Source organism: Giraffa tippelskirchi, chromosome 11 (genome assembly GCF_054371585.1).
Source record: "Giraffa tippelskirchi isolate mGirTip1 chromosome 11, T2T-mGirTip1v1.2.pri, whole genome shotgun sequence".
Lineage (NCBI taxonomy): Eukaryota > Metazoa > Chordata > Mammalia > Artiodactyla > Giraffidae > Giraffa > Giraffa tippelskirchi.
This window is the reverse complement of record NC_137285.1, coordinates 121,065,951-121,090,880: the sequence shown is the minus strand read 5'-3', so window position 1 is coordinate 121,090,880 and position 24,930 is coordinate 121,065,951. Positions and strand designations below refer to the sequence as shown.

At 44.4% G+C, this 24,930-nt stretch overlaps 2 protein-coding genes across 2 annotated transcripts; both read right to left on the bottom strand.

Annotated features, from left to right (window-relative positions):
- Positions 1-7,702: 7,702 nt before the first annotated feature.
- On the bottom strand, positions 7,703-10,376 carry UBQLN3 (ubiquilin 3). The gene is made up of 2 exons (XM_081539172.1): positions 10,293-10,376; positions 7,703-10,012 (listed from the first exon to the last, which is right to left on the bottom strand). The coding sequence occupies exon 2, from the start codon at positions 9,973-9,975 to the stop codon at positions 8,005-8,007; it is 1,971 nt and encodes a 656-aa protein (XP_081395298.1). The 5' UTR covers positions 9,976-10,012; positions 10,293-10,376; the 3' UTR covers positions 7,703-8,004.
- On the bottom strand, positions 7,703-16,789 carry UBQLNL (ubiquilin like). The gene is made up of 2 exons (XM_081539173.1): positions 10,293-16,789; positions 7,703-7,864 (listed from the first exon to the last, which is right to left on the bottom strand). Exon 1 carries the CDS (start codon positions 16,733-16,735, stop codon positions 14,954-14,956), a length of 1,782 nt encoding a protein of 593 aa, XP_081395299.1. The 5' UTR covers positions 16,736-16,789; the 3' UTR covers positions 7,703-7,864; positions 10,293-14,953.
- Between the last annotated feature and the right edge of the window lie 8,141 nt (positions 16,790-24,930).

Sequence of the window (24,930 nt, the reverse complement as noted above, 5' to 3'; positions counted from 1 at the left end):
TCCACAAACCTGTTTTTCCCAGTCTCTCCCGTGTCAATTAACTTTACAACCAAGACAGTTAATTTCAGAACAGGATCTCAAACTTGCCATTTGCTCAAGTTCTCTTTGTTCTTCTAATAAAATTTTCATTCATCCAGACACAGGAATCACCTTCAGTTTCTTTCTTTTCACACTGAAGGTATGTATAAGCAAGTACTATGAGTTTTTTCTTCCAAGTATATCCTGAATCTGCTCACCTTAATACTTTCCATACCTCAATAGCATAGCATCCTGGCTGGTTTCCTTACTTCCTTTCTTGGTCCATTTTTACTAATTCCCATAGCAGTGTTTTGTGCTGGTCTCAATCTATCACTGATGTTGAGGCTGGACTTGGCCTTGTGGTTCTTATTATGATTACAAGAGGCCCTCAGCAATAGCCATCAGGGAACTTTGAAAGAGACAAAGTTTCTTACAAGTCCTGGAGGTTACACGCACACTTGGGACCATAAAACAAGGTCATGGGTAGAAAGAGAGCAAATGTATATGGGGCTTTTCTTTTATTAGGATCAAGGGTGGGCACAGAGGGTTTCATGGGTTCACTCTTTGTTGTTGCTGTTTTTTAACTACAGGATAACTGCTTTACAAGGTTGTGTTTGTTTTTGCCATACAACAACATCAATCAGCCATAATAGGCTCACTATTGGTGGATTTAAAACTTAAGAAAAATTTAAATAATGGGAAGAGAAAAAATAAGCGGCACAAATGGTCAGTTACAGAAATCAACCATGACCTCTAAAACAAAGGAATGTCAGAGGGCATGTACCATGGCCTTTTATGTAGTCCTGTGGCTAACAATGTGTTTAGGGGGAAATAGCTATATTTGAAGTGGGCGTCTCTTTGATTTGGATGCCTGGGCAACCAAAACCCCAATTAGGCACTTGCATTACTAAAAAAGTAAAAGAAAAAAACTGTTTGGGCTGACAATACAAGTAGCCAATGTGATCTTTTAAAAATATAGATCAGTTAACCTCAACTCGTTACTTAAAACCAACAAAGCTTTTCCTATTGTATTTGAATTCAACCTAAATGCCCTAATAATCTGATTCATGTCTGTCTCCCTGACCCCACCCCTTGAGCACCCTTCTCCAGTCACAGGAGCCTTCTTGTATTTTTGTTCCTGCTGGCTTTTTGATTGTTGACCCTATTCCCTGGGAGCTCTTGCTTTGGCGAACTCACATCTCTGCTTAAATGCTCTCTTGGGTGATGGTCTCCCTGATTAGACCCTAGAGCAGTTCGTTGTCAATTTTCCTCTTTATCCTGTGTTTCTTTAGCGTCTCTCTTAGATTAAGTTATATGGATTACTTGGTGACTGTCCTTTCTCTGTTGGCTTTGCGAAGGCAGGGTTTTGTGATCTAGAACACCTCATATCACCGAGACACAGGCCAGGACTCCAGCATAGAGAGGGTGTTTCATTACTATTGTGCTGTGTGTGCTTAGTTGCTCAGCTGTCTGAATCTTTGTGACCTCATGGACCATAGCCCACCAGGCTCCTCTGTCCATGGGGATTCTCCAGGCAAGAATATTTCAGTTGTTCACTTCTTGCCATCTGCCCTTGTGGAGAACCCTAGTCTAAGCCAACACCATCTCTCACCTGAATGACTGCAAGAATCTTCTGCCTTGACTGACACCCCAGCCACCCTCTCAATCATGTGCCACACAAAATGAGAGTAAAATCCACATTCGAAACAAAGCCCTGGTGAATTTTGCACTCGCCTCTCTTTCTGACCTCACCTTGAAACACTTTCCTTCTCATTCTCTCTACTCTGGACACCTGGCTTTCTTTCCTTTTTCTTCAGGTGTATCAGGCTCTAACCAAACTCAGGGAACTCTTTCATAGTTTCCCCTCTGCCTGAAACTTTCTTCTCCCAGCTCTCTGAATATCTGGCTTCCTCCTACCCTTCAAGTCTTTGCATAAATACTTCCACCAGAGAGACACTCTCTGACCACCCTTCTAAAAACATATCCCTTCCCCCTTATATACACTAGCAATATGCCTTGTTTATTACCTTCATGAAATTAATTTTAATAGTTATTTAATAATTATTTATTCAGTAGAAATTGATATAGAATAGAGATAAAAGGCATTGTCTCTAGAAACACTGACCCAGATCCCAGCTCCAGCTCCATCATTTACTAGCTGTGCAACTTTGGACTAGACCCACAGAGCTATTTCTTGCTTTACTCACCTGTCAAATAGTTTAGTAATAATACCTGCTTTATAGCACTGTAGAAGTTAAATGAGTTAATAAGCATAAAGCCTACATAAGAAAGCAACACAACACTGTAAAGCAACTATCTCCAATTAAAAATAAAAAATATAATAAAAGTCTACAGAAAAGTGCCTAGTTCTCAGTGAGTGCTCTGTGTTAGGTGTTACTTTTATTTCTCTCTTCCTTTTTTTTGGAGGTCTGTTATCTCTGCTATATTGTAAGCTCCTTAAAACAGGAAACATATCTTGTTCACTATTGTATTTCTACTACTCTTGGCATATAAGAAATGTTTAGGAAGTATTTATTAAATTTATGAATTCCAAAAGGCTACTTAATAACTTGAAATTTCATGACATAGTATCATGTTGGAAAGGCAGATTATTATGCACAATATAATCACAATTTTGTAAAATAAGTGGAAAGACAACCATCATGGTGTTAGCAGTGTTATCTGGGTAGTGGAATTGTTGCTGACTTTTATATTCTTATTTTACTTATCTGTATTATCTAATATGCATATATATTATGCATAATGCATTCTATCATATATATATCTTTTAAACTGAGAAAACAAGTCATGCATCTAGTAAAGAGGTTTAATTATTAGAAGAGTCAAAATTTTATTTTTCAAGGATGCACATGTTTGCACAAGAATCAAAGAAACTAAACTAATAATTCATAGTGTACTGGTGACAGCATAGTTCCCTACAGCAATATCTGTTCTGAAAATAAACTGCAAATATGTAGGCTTAAACCCAAGCTAGACTTATGTGAAGAAATTACAGTTCTTTAAAGGGAAACAAGGGAAACTTGAATGGGAACAGTCTTTATTTGAAAAGGAAAGATTGTCTATTGCAAATCCCTCAATTCTTCTCTAATATCCATATATTCATATGTAATTAAGAGCCAGTGAAGATCTTCTTTGGTCTTATATGGAATTTGACAGCTACTATAGAGTATATTTAGAAAACAAAATTGGACAATGGCATTTTGCAAAGGAATAATGAGTTAAGCATTGAGAATTTTGTCACTAAATATTTCAAAATTAAAACTGAAGTCTGTGATGGCTTATGGTGAACGGTGAACAGTGCCACTAGATTCATGGTCTCCGAAGGACAAGATTTAACTCCAAGACCAAAGACAGGTCTCAGTCACTGAGAGCTTTGTGTGCAAAATTTTATTTAGAGTAACAGGACCAAGAAAGCTTCTGACATAGACATCAGAAGGGGGCAGGAGAGCACCTGCCTCACTAGTTTAAGCGGGGCTTTATATACTTTTCAATTAGCTGCTGAGAATAGATAAAAAGAATACCTCAAGATTGTAAGAGTTGCACCAGACCCTTTCCCAAGGCACATCCTGAGATAACTTTGGCACAAGATTAGCCAAGGGCTAGATATACTTTTGTGTGTAATCAGAGGTACAAGTCTTAAGAAACAGGTTCCCAGGCAAGGTTTGTTACAATTATAATCATTAGCATGGAGCCTAAGAAAAGCATTTCCATCAGTAAGACGTTGTGCTGTGTGATCATTAGCTCCTTAGCTAAAGAAAGGCCAGTTCTTGGGTAAGATACATTGCTGCACAAAGCTAGGGAAAGCCTGAGTGAGAATGTTCACCTCCTCCTTAAAAGGCCTTGGACTGCCTGCTTAAACTTTAACTCTTTTGTGTAGAACTAGCAGATTAAATTAAAAAAAAAAACAAAACATAAATACTGTCAACTACAAATGGACACTTGCCATTGGCACATGTCAGCTCCCTCTACAAGGATTAAATTGTGTGATGCTGCTGACCTTCAACAGCCCCTGAAGGGAGTTCAGGGTGGAGAGCAGAAATGAGGCACCCCATGCTCTGGAAAAAGTGACAGGACAGGTCTTCAGATAACTATTTTCCAGAGCCAACTGGCCCCATTCCTGCATCTCCTCATACCTAGAAAAGCACTAAATCCCTTAATGATGGTGTCTGCTCCTCGTGACTAGCAGTAACCCTTATGAGACACTCTGTAAAAATATGTTCTTGATTTTGCATGTACCATTCACCAAAATCACCTATATATACTGGCCTTCCCCCTACCTCTTTGGAGTGGTTTCTCAGAGCGATTAACATCTGAAACGCTGTGTCCCTAGTTATCTTGCGACTCTCGTGCTGTTCATTTTTTATGTCAGAGATACACATGTACATACACGCAGGATACGGTAATGAAAATATTTCAATTTCAATCCAGTGTAGATAGTTGCAGGAGTCAGAGGTGTAAAAATTCCAATCAAATACCACAAATCCTGCCCCTTTTCACTTTCCATGGGTAAGAATTAAAGTGTTAATTAACTTGATTTACTGAAGCAGCTAAGATTGTAGACTCTGGAAGTACATTGTCTAATTTCAAATCCTGGCTCTATTATATAAGAACTGTACAATTTTAAGCAATGTACTTCCTCTCTCTCTATGCCTCTGTTTTTCTCATTTGAAGTTAGGAGTAAAAGATAATTGTGTGGATTCAGATGTAAAGAGCTTGGAAGAGGGGCTGGCTAGAGGAAAGCCTCAATAACATCACCTGTTATTTAAAATTAAATGTAAGTAGTAAAACCCTAAGATATCCAGGAAAAAATGTACCCATGTATTTATAACAGAGATATTAGGGAAACATCATCAAATAGTAAAAAATATAAATACATAAAAACACTTTCTGGTTTGTAATACTTCTCTCTTAAGTTGCTGTCCAGCTACCTGGCTGGCTATTTATGATGCAGATCAGCATTTCAATCTTCACTGCTCTTTGACCTTCTAGAAAACCTCTTGGTCTGAGGAAGGGGTAGATTTTCTTTGGGAATATTCAGGTCATGCTAGGCCCAGGATAACCAAAACTATGAGTCTGTTTCTCTTCCATCTACCCAACCTCTTAGGTAGGGTCCTTCCAAGGCCCAGCTAATGCAGTGTGAGAGTCAGAGCAGGGACTGTAAATATGATATCTCTGGAGGCCTGCCCTTTCAGTAACCTCAGCCTGCAGGCGTCTCCTCTATCTTAAACTCCAAAACTTTATTTTTCCCAAGCAGAAGGCCTGGTCCTCTAAGATTGTTTATTTGATTCATATCTACCTATTCTCCTCAACCTCTTTATCATTTGGTCATTCACTTCTTCACTCATCATTCAACATTCATTTATTCAATCATTTACTGAATGTTTCCCATGTGCTAAGTCCTACATCAGCTGCTGGGTGGACAGTGACCTTCCCCACCCCAGGAATCTGCTTCCTTTGGACTCACCATGGAGCGAAACATAGGCTGATGAGTTCAGTCTCTGATGAGGCCTGAGCAAAGATTCCAAACACCCAATCAACTGTAAAGGGCTCTCCATAGTTCAGGAAAAGAAAACAATCCAATAAATGAGAACTTTCTTCCCTACCCAGAACTTTTAGACCCAGATTTCCACCTACAGCCTTCTCTGGTAAGCTGGAATTTATGTCACATGAACCCTCAGGCTTTTCTTGGCCCATATGACAGGCAGATAAAAGCAACATTTCTCTCCCTGAGTTTATTCTCAGACCTATCTTATTTCCAAGCATTGAAATTAGAGATTACAATGTATAACTCTGGCAGTCAGAAGCAGCCCGGAGCCTTCTTAGTTACAGGAAATGAAGAAGCAAGACTTTCCTCTGCCTTTCGCCTAGCACCACCATAAACAACAGCTCATTGGATGTGGACAAGAGCCGCCCTCCCCCCCCCCCACTGATGGGGAGTGAAGAGGGAGTAGAAAGGAGTCTTAAAGCCTTGTGCTCCACTGGAGATTGAAACTTAAAACAATGGGAGAAAGTTTCCCCCAAAACTCATTTTATCTCTAAGTCACGTGATGGTAGCTAACAGGTAAAGGCAGGTTGATCCAAGTATCCTAGGTTCCAGGCAGAATTTTTGTTTCTCCCTAAAAAGACTCCCCAAACTGAGTCTCTGACATTTAAACACATATACACACCGTGGCCACGTTCTACTATAGTGATATTCTCTTTCAAAGACCCTTTTCTTTTCTTGACTGGATTATGATGTGTGCTTGCTAAGCTGCTCAGTTGTGTCCAACTCTTTGAGACACTATGGATTGTAGCCCGCCAGGCTCCTCTGTCCGTAGGATTCTCCAGGCAAGAATACTGGAGAGGTTCGCCATGCCATCCTCCAGGACATACTCCTGACGTGGGGATGGAATCTGCATCTCTTATGTCTTCTGCATTGGCAGCTGGGTTCTTTACTACTAGCGCCACCTGGTAAACCCTGACAGGAATATAGCATTATCTGTTTTTAACACATCTATGATAAAACTCTAACAGACTGTGTTTTGTATGTATGCTCAGACACGTGCACATAAGTTTGCATGTGAAAGTGTACTAAAGCGTGAATATGCATTTTGAGTTAGTGCGTTACTCCATGATGTATTTACCCATGTGAGCCCACGGGCACACTTATGGGCTGGAAGCCATGGTTCACTCACTTGACAAGTGAATTGTAACACTTCTGCCCCAGAAGCATGTAGGTTTTGGGAAGCATCCCTGAGCAAATTGGATTTTAGTCTGAGAGGCTGAAGGCACCTCCTGTGTGCTATGCACACCCTCCCTCAGCACCTTTGTACATAATGGCTTTTTTACTGGAATACTCTTCCCTCTTCCCTCAAAATTTTACCTACTTAATTCTTACCACTTTTTTAGATTTTTAGCTTAGAGTTCACACTCACAAGCCTTGCCTGTCTCCTTAGATTAGATCAAGCCTCTGTTTTGCTATTTCACAGATGCCCATCTTTTATAACACTTACCATAGCTTGTGATTATATATAATGAGTACTGTTTGAACAGTTCCGGCTACCATCATAAATTCATAAAGGCAGTATCAAGCCTCTTTTACTCATATTGAATTCCCAGTCCCTAGCAGAATGCCAAGCACAGGTTAGGTAATCAATTTCTGAGGGCAATAGTACAAGAAAGACAAAACCCTGGACAAGCTGGATCCATGGCAGTGGAATCAACTACAAATCTGGCTACCAAGGACAGTAGCTTTGTAAACTCGATGAGATCAGGGAATCTTAGAACTCAGCCTGATTCCTGCTCTATTGCTGTCTCAGGTATCAGGATCAAATCCAAAAATTGAGAGCCAATCATGGGATGGAGTTCAGGGACAATAAAAATAAGAAGCTGTGCCCACTTTTCAGTCTGGCTGGTGGTAGAGAGCTCCAAAGAGCACAGAGTATGTGGTGGCAGCTCCAGCAGGACACCAAATCTGGGGAACCTTTGGAAGGACACATGGAAGGCTGCAGTCCTCAGCTTGCCCTCCTGTGTTTCCTGTGCCTCTTTTTCTTCTAACCTCATAGCTTTCAGTTTCCCCTCCAAGCCCTCCCATCCATGCAGAGATAGTTCTTATCACCACCTTTCCTCCTATACACCCCCTCTTTTCTCATAACCCACAAAGAATCAGACTCAGGCAGCAGACGACATTGGAGATTGGGTGTAATTATATCTCACGATAGGCGTTAGCAGAACTCAGACTGTGACCCCATGATGGTACAGTGACAGGGGTGGTTGGGTCACTTACAGCACCCCCACCCTGTTCTGGCTCTCTCTCTTCCTTATTGACTCTGGAACAACACTGTCTCTGCAGTAAAGAGCATCATAGTAAATTTGCTTCATAGTGCAGCTGCATTCAAGGATGGCTGGGGGTGGGGGGGAGTTAGGGAAGGGGGCTATGGGGGGGAAGGCGCAGAGGGAAAGATACGGTCTGAACAACTACGGCTCCTACAACTGCCTCAGCTTCTCCACAGCAGCATCCACGTCACCTCCTGTGGCAATGAGGGCCTGGAGATTGGCTTCAGGATTCAGGAAGCCCATGGCCCGCAGTTGCTCTAGCTGCACTCGGAAGTGAGTCTCAGGCGTCGGCTGCTGGGGGTTGGTGCCAGTCAAGGCTTGCAACATCTGGAGGAAGGGGGTGGAATGGAGGCCCAGCTCCATAGAGCCCTGTGCTGAGGGAGCCTCAGGAGCTGGGGCAGGCGAAGGCTCCTCAGGCACAAGGGAACCCTCTCGAGGCTCTGTATCTCCCGCCATACTTCCCAGCCCTGTTAGACAAGGCATGAACCAGAGGAAGAGACGAGGGGCTTCAGTAGCCAGGATCTGCAGACCCTGCTCAATCTGCAGCAGGGCATGCATGGCACGTGGGTTTGCCATGGCTGCCTGAAGGTGCTGCAGCAGTGGCAGTTGCCAGCGCACCTCGTCCTGCAGCTGTGGGGCCTGACTCATGCTGGTTGGCCTCAGAGATCTTGGATAAGCTGGTGGCGGCAGCCAGACATGCTCAGGGATTCCAGTAGTAGCTGCTGTGGGCAAAGGTGGGGAAGGAACGAGTGGAGTCCTGTTGGCAGCAGGCCCCAGCCCAGAGATAAGATCTGGCATGTGGGTGCTGTGGCCAGTGGAGCCGTTCCCTGCACCATCTTCACCTCCATCTTTTCTAGCACTGCTCTCCGTGGGATACCTCAGGAAGCCTGGGCAGGAGGGCTTTCCCTTGATTGCAACTGACTCCTTGGGGAGAGCCTGGCCTGACTCAGGTTCCTGGGATGAGGGTGAAGCTGGAGGAACTTGGCTTCCTGGTGGTGGAGGTGGTTCTTGGCTTGGACTGAGGGTAGATGCCATCCTCTGCAGATAGGTTCCCAGGGACTGGGGGGTCTCATGCAATTGTTGGAGATAGTCATAGAGCCCTATATTCCCCAGAATATTGGGAACCATATTTCTAAGTTCAGATATATCCTGGTCCCCAGGCCTCCTGCCCCTCGTGCCAGCTGAGCCTGCATATGTGGAAGTCCAGGGGTTGGGGAGAGGGTCACAATTCTCCGTCCTTGAGGGTTGTCTGCTACTGCTGGTAGCATTAGCAGTAGTAGTGGTGGCAAAGGGATTGCCACCAAACTGCTCCTGGACTGCATTAAGCATGGGGTCCATAATATCTGTATACATGTTTCGGAGCACATTGTAGCCACCCGGGATGCTCTCCAGGTTGCTGAGCGCCCGATCCTGGCTGCGCATCATCTCTTGCATCATGGCAGGGTTACGTAGAAACTCCAGAGTCTGCCGCATGATTTCAGGATTGTTGAGAATGTGCCCAATCTCAGGGTTGTGTTGGATCAGTTGCTGCATACGGGGATTGTCAAGAACCAGCTGGCGCACCAGGCCGGTGTTGGAGAGCAGACCCTGGATGAAGGGGTCGTCAATGATCTGAGCCACAAATTCAGGCACAGATACGTGCTGCCACACCAGTGAACTGGGCTGGTCCAGGAAACCACCCAAGCTCAGGCCTAGCCCACTGAGGCCCGTGAGGACACCCAAGCTAAAGGTAGGTGACCCATCTGCTGGGTAAATGGAGCTCGGCTGAGGGAGGGACCCAGGGCTCGGGGCTGGGGTAGGGACTGAAGCAGCTGGGCACTCGTTGCCCATGGTGCGACGCTGCATCTTGATGACCAGGTGGACGGTGAGGCCATCTCGGACCCCGCACTGTGCCAGCGAGTCAGGGTCCTTGAGGATTTTGCCAGCAAAGATTAGGATCAGCTGATCAGGGTGGGCCTTGAAGCGCTGGGATATCTCTTCCTTCAGCTGCTGGATGGTGCAAGTATCTGTGACTGAGAAATCCTCCTTGTCCTTAGGTGTCTTCACTGTCACCTTGATGAGGTGGGGATCCTGGACCAGCGCTGGGCTGCCCTGTGGCAGGGCCTCTCCACTTTTGGCCATGGTGGGCAGCAGGAGGCCCAGGACTGTGGGGACACAGCTGGGGGGAGGGGGATGGGAGACCGACATCATCCTTCTGGGCAGTGGTGAAAGGAAAGGTGAGCAGGGGGAGGGTCTGGGGTCTCAGGGTGGGGGAACTAGATGGTCCACATAGAAGGGGCTATGAGGGCATGGGATAGGATGCCTTGGGAGGATTTGGGGTTGGAGAGATGTTGAGGGTCATGGGAGGGAAATCTGAAGCCCTAGGAAAGAGGCTAGGCTTATAGTTGATGAATGAAGGGCAAGGGCAGCCTGAAGGACCTGGTTTGGGGAATACATACCAATCAGCTGTGGCCCCGTCCTTCCTCTTAAACAGGACTCCAAACTGCCCTCATCTTGCTGAACAGCCACCCCTGAAACCTTCTGCATCAGAACTCACTCCACCAGGTCACCTCTGTGATCTCAGCACTGACATCACGGCCTCATACAATAGATTCTTGCGACTTCTCCAAGGTACTTGGGATTCCTGGGGGCTTTGTCTTCCCCCACCCTTCAACTCTCCTACTTCCATTATTTCAATTGCCTTCTTCATAGTGAGGGTTCTGGGCTGACCCTTCCTTCTCACCCCAAGTGTTCTGCTTTCACACAACCTGGTAGGTCATATGTGGATATTCAGACAGGGGTTGGACAATTAAAAAAGGCTTCTTGAGCTCTTATGTCCCCACGAAGACCCCAATTCAGCTACTTGCTAGTTGTGCCTCTTCTTGGCATTGTTATGTTCCTATGTCCTCTCTGATTCAACATTAGCCATGATACATCAATCAACATATTGACTTTCTGATGAGTAGGATGTAGAGTATGAAAGAGAGGTTCAGGATGAAATAAACTTTTATTTTACCTTTTTTCCCTATTATTATTATCCCTCAGAAAAATTCAAAGAGTGGATTCACTATTTATTGAGGTAAAAAGACCAGGAAATAAGGCTGTTAAACAGAAAATTAAGTACAGTTTTATATATATATTTGAGATGTCTGTTTCATATCCAAATGGAAATGTTAAGAAGGTAGTTCTACACTGTGAGGCTGACTTCATCAGCATCAGCAGAGTATGTGGAACTGTGTGTGTGTGTGTGTGTGTGTGTGTGTATAGTAAAAGGACAGAGGTAAAAAGACTGAATTATGGACAGTACGATATTTAGAAGTCTGAGAGATTGGATGAATTCAGCAAAGGAAATTGAGAAGAAATAAAACATTGAGTCAGAAAAGGAAATTAGAGAGACAAAGAAGTCAAATGAAGACAAAGTATAAAAAAAGAGAGTAAACAAATGTGTCAAATGATTCTGCTAGTGAGGACTGAGAACTGGCTACTGCATTTGAACAAGAGAGACCAGTTAGACTGAGGGCCACGATGAGACCAAGTCTGGAAGAGTGGTGAGGCCATAAAACCTGACTGGAGTGGGTTTAAAAGTAAATGGGTTGGAAAGGAAGTGGATCCAATAAGAGTAAATGAGAAAAGGCTGATGGCTGCACAGAAATGGGGAATAAATCTTTTTTTGTTGTTTTTTTGTTTTGTTAAGATGAGACAATTATAATATACTTTTATTCTAATGGGAACAATCCAATGAGGAAGAACACAGTGATGCAGGAGAAAGAGAAAAGAGTTGCAAGAACAAATTGTTAAGAAGATAGAGGGACTGGAATCAAATGCCCAAGTGAAGAGTTTGATTTAGGATCATGGACAGTTTATTCATTAAAACAGCATGCAGGGTGGAGTATACAGGTGTAGATGCAAGTTAGTTGGTTGACTTGGTGGCAGACAAAGGTGAAAGTCGCTTTTGGTCACTTTTGTCTTCTTGTTGGAATAAGGAAAATATCACCTGAGACTGAGAATAGATAGTAAAGGGCTGTTGAAGGTTTTAGAAGAGTATAAGAGGTATGAAATGATCATCTCAAAGAATAAGGGAGAGAATTGGCTAGAGCATTGTATCTCCAAGTGTGGTCCTTAGATCAGTATCATCAGCATCACCTGGAAATTGTCAGCTATGCAGAATTTGTAGGCCTATGCAGATTCTGATCTACAGGCCTTCCTATAGATTCACAGAATCAGAAACTCTTGGAATGAAGCTCGGAAATCTGGGGGTTTTAACACATCCTCCAGGTGATCTCTGATACAGATTCTAGAAAAAAGCGTTAAAATAAGAAAATGTATTAGCCATACAAACAGACCAACTAAAGCCTTGGTAATAAATTTAAATAAGACTAGTCAGCACAGTTATATGATTTTCTGTGCCTACACAGAGATTAGGCAGGGTTGGATGTAACTGTTATAACCATTGTGAGTTTGCTAGGTGGGTATTGTATCAGAATAATTATGATAGATTGAGTAGTGTTGAAGCTAGAAAACTATGTTTGGAACCTCAAGTAGGTACATGGAGGACATGTACCCCACTTCTAAGTCCACAGAGAATGAAAGAAACAGTCATCACCACTGGAGAAGCAGTCTTCTCAGTGAACACCCAGATATTAGTCACAGCAAAAAGGTGAGGGAACACTGCGAGGGAAGGTTGTAGGTATGAGTTTCACTGTTGCTAAACTGCATCTTAAAAGGTAGGGTGGGAAAAACCAACAAGTGGAAACTGAGTCAGATCAGGGAATTTCAGAGCATATTGAGAGAATCAGGAAGATAATCTGGAGAATTTGGGTTCCTTATGTAAACTGAGGATAAAAGGTTTAATTGGATTAATAGAGATATCTTAATGGGGAGGTGAAAAATCTGTTTCTAGCTATAATTTTCTTTCTTGAGGGGGCTTCCCTGTGGCTCAGATGGTAAAGAATCTGCCTGCAATGCAGGAGACCCGGGTTTGATCCCTGGGTGGGAAAGATTCTCGGGAGAAGGAAATGGCAATCCGCTCCAGTATTCTCAGTCAGGCTGGAATTTGTGGTGCATTTCTCCAACTCTGAGTCTTTGTCACTCAGTTGTGTCTGACTCTTTGTGACCCTTTGGACTATAGCCCACCAGGTTCCTCTGTCCAGGGGATTTTTCAAGCAAAGATGCTGGAGTGGATTGCCATTTCCTTCTCCAGGGGATCTTCCCTACTCATGGAGCGAACCTGCATCTCCTGTGTCTCTTGCATTGCAGGCAGATTCCTTACCCACTGAGTCAGGTTTCCTTGATGGCCCAGACAGTTAAAGAATCCTCCTGCAATGACGGACACCCTGGGTCAGGAAGATCCCCTGGAAAAGGGAATGGCTACCCACTCCAGTATTCTTTCCTGGAGAAATCCATGAATAGAGGAGACTGGCTGACTATAGTCCATGGGTCACCAAGAGTCAGACATGACTGAGTGACTATCACTTCACTTCACTTCTTTCTTGACCTGTTTCTTTTTGATAGGTCATGGTGGTGGAGTGGGATCTTTGGCAGCAGATTTACTGAAGCACTGGGAGCTTAATGAAGCTTCCTTTACTCTTGCTGATGGTCCTGTCAGGGCTGAAGGATGGGTGACCTATGAGGACCACACAAATATGAATATCCCTCATCTCCTCCGCTGCTCCAGTGTTCCTGCTTCCAGCTTTCTCTTCTACAAGAGTATTCCTCTCTCAGCAGCCAGACTGACATATTGAACCACTCTATTCCTTTACTAAAATCCAGCAATGATTTTCTTTCATATTCATAGTAAAATCCAAAGTGATCACCAGATATACAAAGCTCTTCATGATTTCTAATAATTCTCTTCCTCCTCGACCCTACATTTTTTAGTTCACTCCTCTTCAGCTACACTGTCCCTTGTTATTCTTCAAACACAACAAGAGTACTCTTATCTCACAGTTTATCCTCTTATACAGCCTTCTCTGACTGGAACATTGCCTGGAATTGTATGTTTTGCTCTCCCAAGTTCTTCTGATTTCTGCTTAACTGTCTCCTTTCAGAGAGGCCTTCCTTGATGATCCCCCATTTAGAACAGTTTATCCATTGCATTTTTCTTTATAGCACTTATCAACACCTCATGTAGCTATACATTCAGCTGAATTTCCTAGAGTAGGGAATGGTAACCTACGCCAGTATTCTTACCTTGAGAATTCCATGGACAGAGGAGCCTGGCAAGTTGTAGTCCATGAGGTTGCAAGGAGTTGGACACCCTTGAACACACATATATGTATTTCCCTCTTTTCGTATGAGTATGTTACGACTGTCTTCCCTACATGTGTGTCTGTTTTGGGTCTCTAAGCATTTGTGTGCAGCTGTCTACACACGTGATTATGTGTACTGTGTGGTAACTTTATATGCCTATATATGTGAATCTTTGGCTGTTAGCCATGTGTGCATATGTGTTTGAGGTTATATGTGCATGTTCTTGGATATGTGAGCATGACATGATATCTGTACATGTAATTCTGTGGGTGCAAATATGCTTTTCTATTTGAATATATGCATGTGGTTGTGTGTGTGTGTTCTCATGCATGTATGGTAGGTGAGGTAGGGTTATTATACATTGACAACTGCCTTTTTTGTAAAAAAAAAAAAAAAAAAAAAAGCCAAACTTCAGATGGGGTCAAGTTGATGTAGCCATTTTATTGACAGGTCTCTCAGCTATGGCCAATGGTCTATTATTCAGTAAAGAAAGCACTGTTTGGTTTTTCCCATTCTAGGACTTCTCCTGACCAGAAGCACCAGAAAAGATGAAGGCAGATGAGGTAGTCAAACGGGTTGGCAGGCAGGTAGCAAAGCAAATAGGTAGGCCCAGTGGTTAGGATCCCTGGGATCTCCTGAGCTTCTGGATGGCAGCGTTGGTGTCTCCCTCAGTGGCAATGAGGGCCTGCAGATTGGCATGATAGTTTTCAAATCCCATGGCCTGGAGAGATTCCATTTGCTTGCTGAAACAAGTCTTAGGGGCTTGTAGAGGGTGGGAAGCATCTCCAGCTAGGGACTGTAGCCTCTGTAGGACTGTTCCTGATTTGGGACAGGACTCAGGTCCTTTAGGCTCAGCCATATTGGACACATCCTAGGTCCAGGGCACTGTGTCAGGGTAGCTGCAGCTGGGTGCAGGAAGCCAGCCCAGGCCCCATAGGTAGGGGGCAACCCAGGGTAGAAGAACAGGAGCCTCAGTGGTCAACAGCTGCAGACTCTGCTCAATCTGCAGTATTGCTTGTGATGCTTTAGGGTTGGCTAGAGCTGTAAGTATATCAGACAACTGAGTCTGCTGCAGAAATGCAGGCAGTTGCTGCTTCCACTGTTCACTCAGCTGGGGCACACTCATGAACAACATTATCTGGGCTGCCAGGGAAGGGTTGTTCAAAAGCAGTTGCATCATGCTTCCTGTGATCTGGGAGCTGGTCTCCTCATTTGATTGCTGGAGATCATCTAATTTCTGGTCAGAGCTATCTAGAGAAATGGTGGCATCTTTGTCTTCTGCCTGGGGCAGCTGGTTGAGCTCTCTGCTAGGTAAGGCTGGTACCCCAATTGGCTGCTCCACTGCACAAGCATGACTGGGACCATTAGTGGAGTTAGAAGTACTGGCCCTGGAAGTATGATTTGCCATGTTGGGGGTAGAATTGGCTGAAGTGATTGAAGATACACCTTGAGAACTAGCATAGATGACTTGGGCTGTAGGGGGCTGTGAGAGATGTTCCTGCCGTTCCTGGGGTGTTGGTGGAGATGGGAGTGAAAACTGGACTTGCTCTGGCACTTGTCCTCCCAGGAGAGCTGTGAAAATGTTGCTCCCAAGTGGATCTTGTGCGCTGTTGAGCATCTGATCATTGAAATCAGCAGAACTCTGACCCGAGGCATTGTCCCATCCTGGGACAGTCTCTAAGCCTACATATGACTGTGGATTCGGTGGACTGTCAAGATTCTGTGCAGGTTGCTGGATCTGCATTATCTCTTGAATCACTGCCAGGTTCCTGGCCAGCTCCAGAGTCTGCCACAGGATCTCAGAATTGTCAAGGATGTGTGAGACCTCTGGGTTCTGCTGCATCAATTGCTGCATGTTTAGGTGTTCTGAGATGAACTGTCTCATGAAGTCTGTGTTGGACAGGAGTTGCTGGATGCTAGGATTCTCCAGTATCTGTGCTATGCGCTCTAGACTACCCACTTTCAAGTCCTGGGTGTGCACCTTGGGCACATCCTCTGAGAGAGCTGATTCCACTGGGGTGTAACCCACACCAGCAGGTTGGTATAGCCCACTGCTCTTTCCTTTGGTGTTTTTGTCCTGGCGGCCGGGCTTATTGGTCGACAGGTCCTGGGAGAAATGGGCTAGGGATCTAGAGCCTTTTTTGGACTTGATGACCACGTGGATGGTATGACCGTCCAGGATCCCCCTCTGGGTCAGCACGTCATGGTCTTTAAGAAGACGGCCCATGAAGACAAGCACTAGTTGGTCCATTTGGCATTTAAAGTGAGCTGATAGCTTCTCCTTGAACTGCCTCACCGAGGTATCATTGGCTATCACAAAGTCTTCCTGCTTGCCTGGTGTCTTTACTATCACCCAAGGGACACCCAGAGAGATGTTCTTCTCTGCAGGCAGCCCTGAATGATGCCCACACTGGGCCATCCTGGGTGTTCGAGCGATGGCATGTGGCATGGACCTTAGTGGGTGGGCAGATGGGGAGCAGGTGGAAGCAGGGGCAGAGGGGTGAGGGTGGAAAAATACTTCCTCTGGCCTCCGTTTCAGGTGTTGCGTTCTCAGGCCACAGACTGGTTTCCTTGTTGCCCCAAAGGGGATGAGTGACCAGACTGGGGCCAGGTATTTTGTGATGTTGTACCCCCACCCCAGTTCTCCAGACATGGCCCAGCTGAGGCCTGTTGTGGCTACTAATTCATACTTGATATAAGGTAGGCTAAGTGGAGATGACTCATGCCAGGGCCACCCCTCCCCCGGCCCCACCCACCAAAAGCACAGCTCTTGAGAAAAGGAATATTGTGATGTCAACCCAAGTCTCACAGTCTCTGGCTGAACTAGTTGGGAAAGGAAACCTATCTGGGGAGTCTGGGTCTTCATAATAAAAGAAAACAAGACACTTTTGACAGGAAATAGAGGGCAAAGTTCTCAGAATACAACTATTAAAAGTACAGACTGCTTAGTCATGGTTGCTCAGTCATGTCTGACTCTTTGCAACCCCATAGACTGTAGCCCACCAGGCTCCTCTATCCATGAAATTCTCCAGGCAAGAATACTGGAGTGGGTTGCCATTTCCTTCTCCAACAGACTGCTTACATAGTCCATGTGTTTCTCTGTGGTGCTGTGTGTGAGTCCCTTGTGGGGATATCAGGCTTGTGTATGAAAAGCTGGGTCTATTGAAATCATACGTAAAACCACAAAGCTGTAGCTAAGAAAGAAATTTCTTCCACAAGAAGGAGTTTATTCCTTTTTTTAGTGATCTGGAAAAAGTGAAGCCTTAGAAAGGAAAGGTGGCGCTAGTGGTAAAGAACCTGCCTGCCAATGCAGGAGATGTAAGAGATGCGAGTTTGATTTCTGGGTAGGGAAAATTCCCTGGAGGAGGGCATGACAACCCACTATAGTAGTCTTGCCTGGAGAATCCCATGGATAGAGGAGCCTGGTGGGCTATGGTCCATGGAGTCACAAAGAGTTGGTCATGACTGAAGCAACTTAGCACCTAGAAAGGAAAATGGAGCAAGACAAAAGCTTCTTCAATGGAAGAGAAGGCTGTTTTCTCTGGGTCAAGATTCTGGGATTCTAGACTTAACTGAGAGTGTTCTCATGCAGTGGGAAAAGATTTCCTCTATCCTAGAAGCAGGAGAAGGGCTAAACAGGGAAAATTCTCCTAGGAAAAAAAAGGAAAATCCTCCTAGAGGCATAACAAACTGAAGGTGAATGAATCATTCCTTGCTAAGTATTTTTTATTCACTTATCACTTGGTCTTTTCTACACAGTGCTACAGCAGAACTTTTAAAATAATTTCTTTCAATGTCCTAGCCCAGTCCTGAGTTGCCTACCTTTGTGTTGAAGCATTAAGGGGGAAAGTTGTCTGTAAACCAAGAAGTGAGTGTAGAGTTGACTTAGCAGTGAAATTCCTAACAGCACAGGATTAGGCATCTAAAAGTCAACATCTTTTATTTTTTATGTGGCTAGCAGATGAATTTTCTGTTAAAGGACATATTAAAACATTTTTATGTTTATTGATACTTTGGTATGGCTGGAAATATTGTATATGTAAGAGTGGGAATGCATGTCTGATTTGGATATATATTTGTAAATGTATGTATATGTGAAAGTGTAAGCATGAGACAGTGTGTGTGAAGTATTCTGGTATCCTCTGTGTGATTGAGAAGACTTCAGGGTCTGAAATCTTGAACATTCCATGTACCTGCATGGACAGGAAGTCTATCATATCATCTTCAGATACATACATCAGATAAGTGACAAGCAGACAGTCTTGGCCTGAGCAAAGAAACTACTGACAGTTAGCCAGCAGACTGCCTGCTCTCATATCAAATGATTCCTTGTATAGAAGGTCTGGATCTTTAGCCCAATCCATATCAGAGTTCTTCATGCCTCAGCCTTCCATTGCTTAATTCCTAGAGCAGGATTCGGGTCTAAGGCCCTCTCTCAACTCCATTCAAAGTGAAATTGATCCAGACAGTGAAACATTAATTTTCACACAAAGACACTGCCTCTTTTCTCCCCAGGTACAGCATAGGAGGTTGGGGATAAGATAAGAAACTTCCGTGTCTCACTTTAATGATCAACTCCCTTGGATCTTCAGCACTGGAACCAGAGGATCTCAGCCTCAGATGTGGAGAATTCTAAACCTAACTCAACAGACTCCTACAACTGGAGGAGCTGGAATCACAGTTTTCAAAACACAGATGAGATTTGTTTTAAAAACTATGAATCCAGCTCCTACAACACTAGGTTTCTGGTAAAGAGGTAAAATTTCAAAAAATAAATAAATAAATAAAGAGATAAAATTTCCCAATGAAACTTTAATCAGATCGCCCCATACCACTATTAAAGAGACCTTTAATGTGCTGATTGAGATATTTATTGTCAAGAACTAACTAGATATAATCAATGTATCCCAATCATTAGAGCTGATGGCCATTTTGAGGAATGGTCCACCTGGAGGGTAAGAAGGCCACACTTCTATAAATCCTCTGCCCTGAGGTCTCAGGGTCTGGAGGGTTTTTTCAGTTTGACAGCTTTGGGAGGTGCCCAGCCCCAAAGGGCGTTTTGGTTGGTGGTCTTGGTAACCTATGCTTCAGTTCCGGGAAGCCAAAGTCATAAGTATTCAGGAAACCATCACTGTAGACATAGAACCAGTGATCAGAAGGTTAGTAATTAATGCCTTATGGTGTTTCTAGCATCTTATCCAACCTGATGCTGAGACAGCACTCCCACTCCGTGGTGGTATCAAAAGCATAAAAAAGTCTCTTCTTGGCCGGTGCTCAGTGGGCATAAGGCATATAGCACCCTGCTAGCCACGAAGGTCCCTGGCACGGCTGGTTTGTACTGGCTGGTGTGCCAGGTTTTCTCTACCTGTAGAGTGCTGGCATTGAAATGACTTACAACCAGGTAACCCTCGGCCACCTCAGTGGCATAGAGCACCCACAGCCCCTTATCATCACTAGCAAGATATAAATCCTTCCAGGGCACACCAGCATAGGAGAAGCAGTTGTTGTAGGTGGCACTGGACAGCAGATATTGTAGCACCAGGGTGTTAGAAGCAAGGTCCACCTTGGCCATGTCGGCTGTGCCATAGTAGTTGAAGTACAAGAAGTTCTTGTACAGAGTATTGCCACTGCCATCGCCATAGCCCATATTCCTCTCCTCATAGTTCTGCAGCAGTACCAGATCTTCGTAGGATTTGTTAGCTAATAGTAGTCAAAGTACCTAGGCCAAGCCTCACACCAAGATCATCAGGGTTAAAAAAGGTTTAAAAAAAAGAGAGAGAAAGAGAGAAGTCTGGGACTTCCCTGGTGGTCCAGTGGTTAAGAATCTGCCTTTTAATTCAGGGGACGTGGGTTTGATCCCTGGTCAGGGAACTGTGATTCCACATGCCCTGAGGCAGCTAAGCCTGTACACGACAACTACTGAGCACAAGAGCCACAACGAAAGATCCCAGCTAAGACTCGATGCAACCAAATAGATAAATAAATAAAATACTAAGAATAAAAAGACCAAGTGAGTGTCCTAACAGTTGGGGCTTTGGGAGTCAACCAGAATTGACTTGTAATCTCTCTTCTTTTACCTACAATATATTATGACAACACATATCTGTAAAAAAAAAAAAAATGTGGTAACAGTAATAATATTAAAATCAACTGCAATGATGCCCAATGGGCACTGCTGCTGCTGCTGCTGCTAAGTCGCTTCAGTCATGTCCGACTCGGCGTGACCCCATAGATGGCAGGCCACCAGGCTCCCCCATCCCTGGGATTCTCCAAGCAAGAACACTGGAGTGGGTTGCCATTTCCTTCTCCAATGCATGAAGGTGAAAAGTGAAATTGAAGTCGTTCAGTCATGTCCGACTCTTCACGAACCCATGGACTGCAGTCTACGAGGCTCCTCCATCCATGGGATTTTCCAGGCAAGAGTACTGGAGTGGGGTGCCATTGCCTTCTCCACAATGGGCACTATACATGCATTATCTCATTAATTATAGTAAAAGCACTGTAAGGAAAGTTTAAAGAGCCTTGGGTATAGCAGAATTTGTTCTTGAGATAAGACCAGGCTGGGGATACAACTGCTTTGGATTATGATTGGATTAGAAATTCCAGACAGTGGGTTTATGAAGGAAGCTTGGGGCAGTCTGCACCATCCTTAACCCATGAAAGGAACATTAGGAAGTGACCTGTTAGGCCTTGGCTAAGAATATCCAGGGGCATGCTTAAAATAGAGAGAGGAAGCTGAGCTGGGGCCACAAAGAAACCTGCATTTAGGGTACAGTAGGACTCCTTTGGAATAAACCTTGTTGTGGAAGAGAAATTATCCTGGGCTCACCTGGCATCTGCAGGCAGAGGGGCCACCCAGTAGAGGGAAGAGTTTGGGCTGGGTATTGAGTCTTGGCCTCAGGCACTTGTCTTGTACAAGAAGTCTCTCCAATTAAGCTGTACCACGAGGGGTTTGACAGACTTCCCTCATAGCTCAGTTGGTAAAGAATATGCCTGCAATGCAGGAGACCTGGGTTCAATTCCTGGGTTGGGAAGATCCCCATGAGAAGAAAATGGCAACCCACTCCAGTATTCTTGCCTGGAGAATCCCATGGGCAGAGGAGCCTGGCGGGTTAAGGTCCAGGGGGTCACAAGAGTCAGACACGACTTAGTGACTAAACCACTACCACAAAGGGTTTGCTGACTTTCTGGAGGCCTCCGTGGGCACAGGAACCTAGAGAAGAGTTCAAGTAAGGTATGAGCTAGGAGTGAAGCATATAGCACACCAGAATCAGACTATGAAAGTATAATAACTACATGTGCATTTGAGTGAGTGTCCATATACTTGAATGCATTTATATATGTATAAGAGAAATGATTTGCCAGAATAAAGGTTAGTGTATATGTCTGATTGTTGTACTGTGCTTAGTCACTCAGTTGTGTCCGACTCTTGATTATGAGTGTGTTTATATGTCTGTGTATGGGTATGCTTACTTTCAAGAGTGTATCTGTCTCAGTCTGCATCCCATTGAGACATACCAAACAAGAAAATGAAAGCCTTATTCTCCATCAAGATGTTTACTGCCCACCTTTCAGTCCCCTCAGTACACCATAGTGAACCCTGCATCCCCAACTCTGCCCCTGGGGAGAGGAGACCTTGGGAAATTCAGTCTGAGGCCTCACTAGGGTACAGGGGTGAACCAAGGTGGCTGGTGGTTTTTTCTTGTTCCTTCTCACTCTCAAACTCCCTTAGCTGGCTCTCGAGGACATCCATGTCTTGGTGGACAGCATGAAAACTGCACTGATCAGAGTCAGCCAGAAGCCTGAGTGTGAGGTTGGCATTAGCTACCTATGGAAATGCAGAGCCAGGGATGTGGGTCACAGTGTGTTACTCGGAACTGAACTCAGTTTCCCTTATTTCTCAGCTCAGAGTTTTCTTCCCCAGAAAGAAGAGATTTTGGAAACTGTCAGATTTTTGAGATTAGATAAAATGGAAGGCTGTAGAGGCAACAAATATTTATTCATCCATCCACATACCTGGCTCTCCAGTTGATAGAGGAGGTCCCTAGTCCCACCCACTTCTCCCCTGACTTTAAGCTGGATCACCAACTCCTGGGCTCCCTCCAGCTCCAGGCACAGCAGAGTGAAAGCTGGAGTCTCACAGGAGGCAGCAAGGGCAGCAGGATTCCTGGGTTCTAGGATGTGGTTCATCTCCAAGGACTGGTTACTCTGATCTTCAGTGGCAAATGCATGCTCACTGACCTGGACATGGAGGGGTGAACACTGTGGCTCATCCTCCTGGCGCCACACAGTCTACAAAATACCCTCATATCTGCCACTTAATTTGCTTCCAATAAGAGCCCTCGAGGTGAGCCCAAGGTGCTATCCCCATCTCATAGCTGAGGACACTCAGATTCTTTTCACTGAAAAAAAAAAAAAAGCTCTTGTTCCTTCACCACCCACATTCTCTCTTCTTTTATCTGGTTATAGCCCCACTCTCAGGAATGCACTGACTCATAGCTTGCAATCTGATCCTATTCCAACAGCCTTTCCCAGAAGGTCCACGAGTAACCATTACAGAAAGCGACTGCCCATATCACACTGCTGATGCAATATTTTTATTCACACATCCCACAGCACCAATTCCAAGCTCACTGGCCTGGCTTACAAGTCTCTCAACATATTGCCCCTATTTTAACTTTTCAGCTCAAATTTTCCTGTCTCCCAGGTCTCCTGCATTACAGGCAGATTCTTTACCATCTGAGCCACCAGGAAAGCCCCTCCTTTGTACTGGTCCTTCCATTTCCAAGCCTCCTCTTGTTCTATATGCTCTTTCCATTTCCCAGTGGATTCTAGCCATTAATTTATTCATTAACATAGAAAGTACTTCTTGCATAAGCCTTTCTATAAAATACGACCAGTGAGGATCCCAAAACAGTACTCAAGATCCATCCTCAGCTCTTCGTCTATCATCCAGGCTCATACCCATGCTGGGTCCAGGAGAGGCTGTGCTTGTATAACTTACAGTTTGGCAGCCCCAACTTGAGGCTCCAGCACTCACCTTGGACAGCTCCTGCTCATACATGCCCATAAGCTTCTGGGCTATACTTTGTAGTTGCTCCAGCTGCTGCAGGGGGATGAGGTAGTTCGGCAGGTAAACCACACCATGGCATAAGCCATCCTCATCCACACTACTCAGCCATTGGAAAACATGGCCACTAGTACATTAAACATAAAATGTGGGAGAGAAGGCTGACTCTGCTCTGAAGTGACTGAGACCTTTCTCCGCATAGGAATTTGCTCTTGACTATCTAGACATCCTTCTGTCATAGGTTTGAGAGATCCTTGCCTTGATTTCTTGGAATTAAAGTGCAGTTCCTTTCCAGCTCTTATTGGTAGGGCCACTCTCACCCTACTTCATGTACTAGTTGGATCTTCACGTAACAGAAGCAGACTTTTTCCTGATGCTCTGTCAGTTCAATTCAGTTCAGCCACTCAGTCATGTCCGACTCTTTGCAACCCCATGGACTGCAGAACGACAGGCCTCTCTGTCCATCACCAACTCCAGAAGTCTATCCTAACTCATATCCTTAGAGTCGGTGAGGCCATCCAACCATCTCATCCTCTGTCGTTCCCTTCTCCTCCTTCCTTCAATCTTTCCCAGCATCAGAGTCTTTTCAAATGAGTCAGTTCTTTGCATTAGGTGGGCAAAATATTGGAGTTTCAGCTTCAACATCAGTCCTTGCAATGAACACTCAGAACTGATCTCCTTTAGGATGGACTGGTTGGATCTCCTTGTAGTCCAAGGGACTCTCAAGAATCTTCTCCAACACCACAGTTCAAAAGCATCAATTCTTCAGCACTCAGCTTTCTTCATAGTCCAACTCTCACATCCATACATGACTACTGGAAAAACCATAGCCTTGACTATGTTCATCAGGCACTCTATCTATCAGATCTAGTCCCTTAAATCTATTTCTCACTCTCATTGGATAATTGTAAGGGATTTGATTTAGGTCATATCTGAATGGTCTAGTGGTTTTCTCCACTTTATTCAATTTCAGTCTGAATTTGGTAATATAAAGTTCATGATCTGAGCCATAGTGAGCTCCTGGTCTTGTATCTGCTGACTGTATAGAGCTTCTCCATCTCTGGCTGCAAAGAATATAATCAATCTGATTTTTGTATTGACCATCTGGTGATGTCCATGTGTAGAGTCTTCTCTTGTGTTGTTGGAATAGGGTGTTTGCTATGACCAGTGCATTCTCTTGGCAAAACTCTATTAGCCTTTGCCCTGCCTCATTTTGTACTCCAAGGCCAAATTTGCCTGTTACTCCAGGTGTTTCTTGACTTCCTACTTTTGCATTCCAGTCCCCTATAATGAAAAGGACATCTTTTTTGGGTGTTAGTTCTAAAAGGTCTTGTAGGTCTTCATAGAACCGTTCAACTTCAGCTTCTTCAGCATTACTGGTTGGGGCTCAACTTCAGCTTCTTCAGCATTACTGGTTGGGGCATAGACTTGGATTACCACGATATTGATACTCTGTAGACGAGTGGAAAGCTGGTCTGAAAAAAAAAGTGTTAGGGGACCAGTATGAGAGAGTCAATTCCTAGGCAGGTTGATAAGAAATCTGGGGTCCCCAAGGAGGAGAAAGGGGTCTGAGGCTCTTGAGGAGGAGATAGGGGTCTGGAGTTCTCAAGGAGGAGAAAGGGACAAAGGTCTTTTTCTTTAATTCCATAGCTGATGATTGCACAACAGAACAACTCATCTTGCTCAAGGATACGTTTTCCCTTAAACTCTGTACCCATGATTATGTGACAACAATGTACTCTGCTTGAGGAAATGTTTGTTCTTCTGAAGAATCTTGT

Coding starts and splice junctions, on each gene's coding strand:
- UBQLN3 (XM_081539172.1), bottom strand. CDS start 9,975: ATGGCCAAAAGTGGAGAGGCCCTGCCACAGGGCAGCCCAGCGCTGGTC.
- UBQLNL (XM_081539173.1), bottom strand. CDS start 16,735: ATGTCTGGAGAACTGGGGTGGGGGTACAACATCACAAAATACCTGGCC.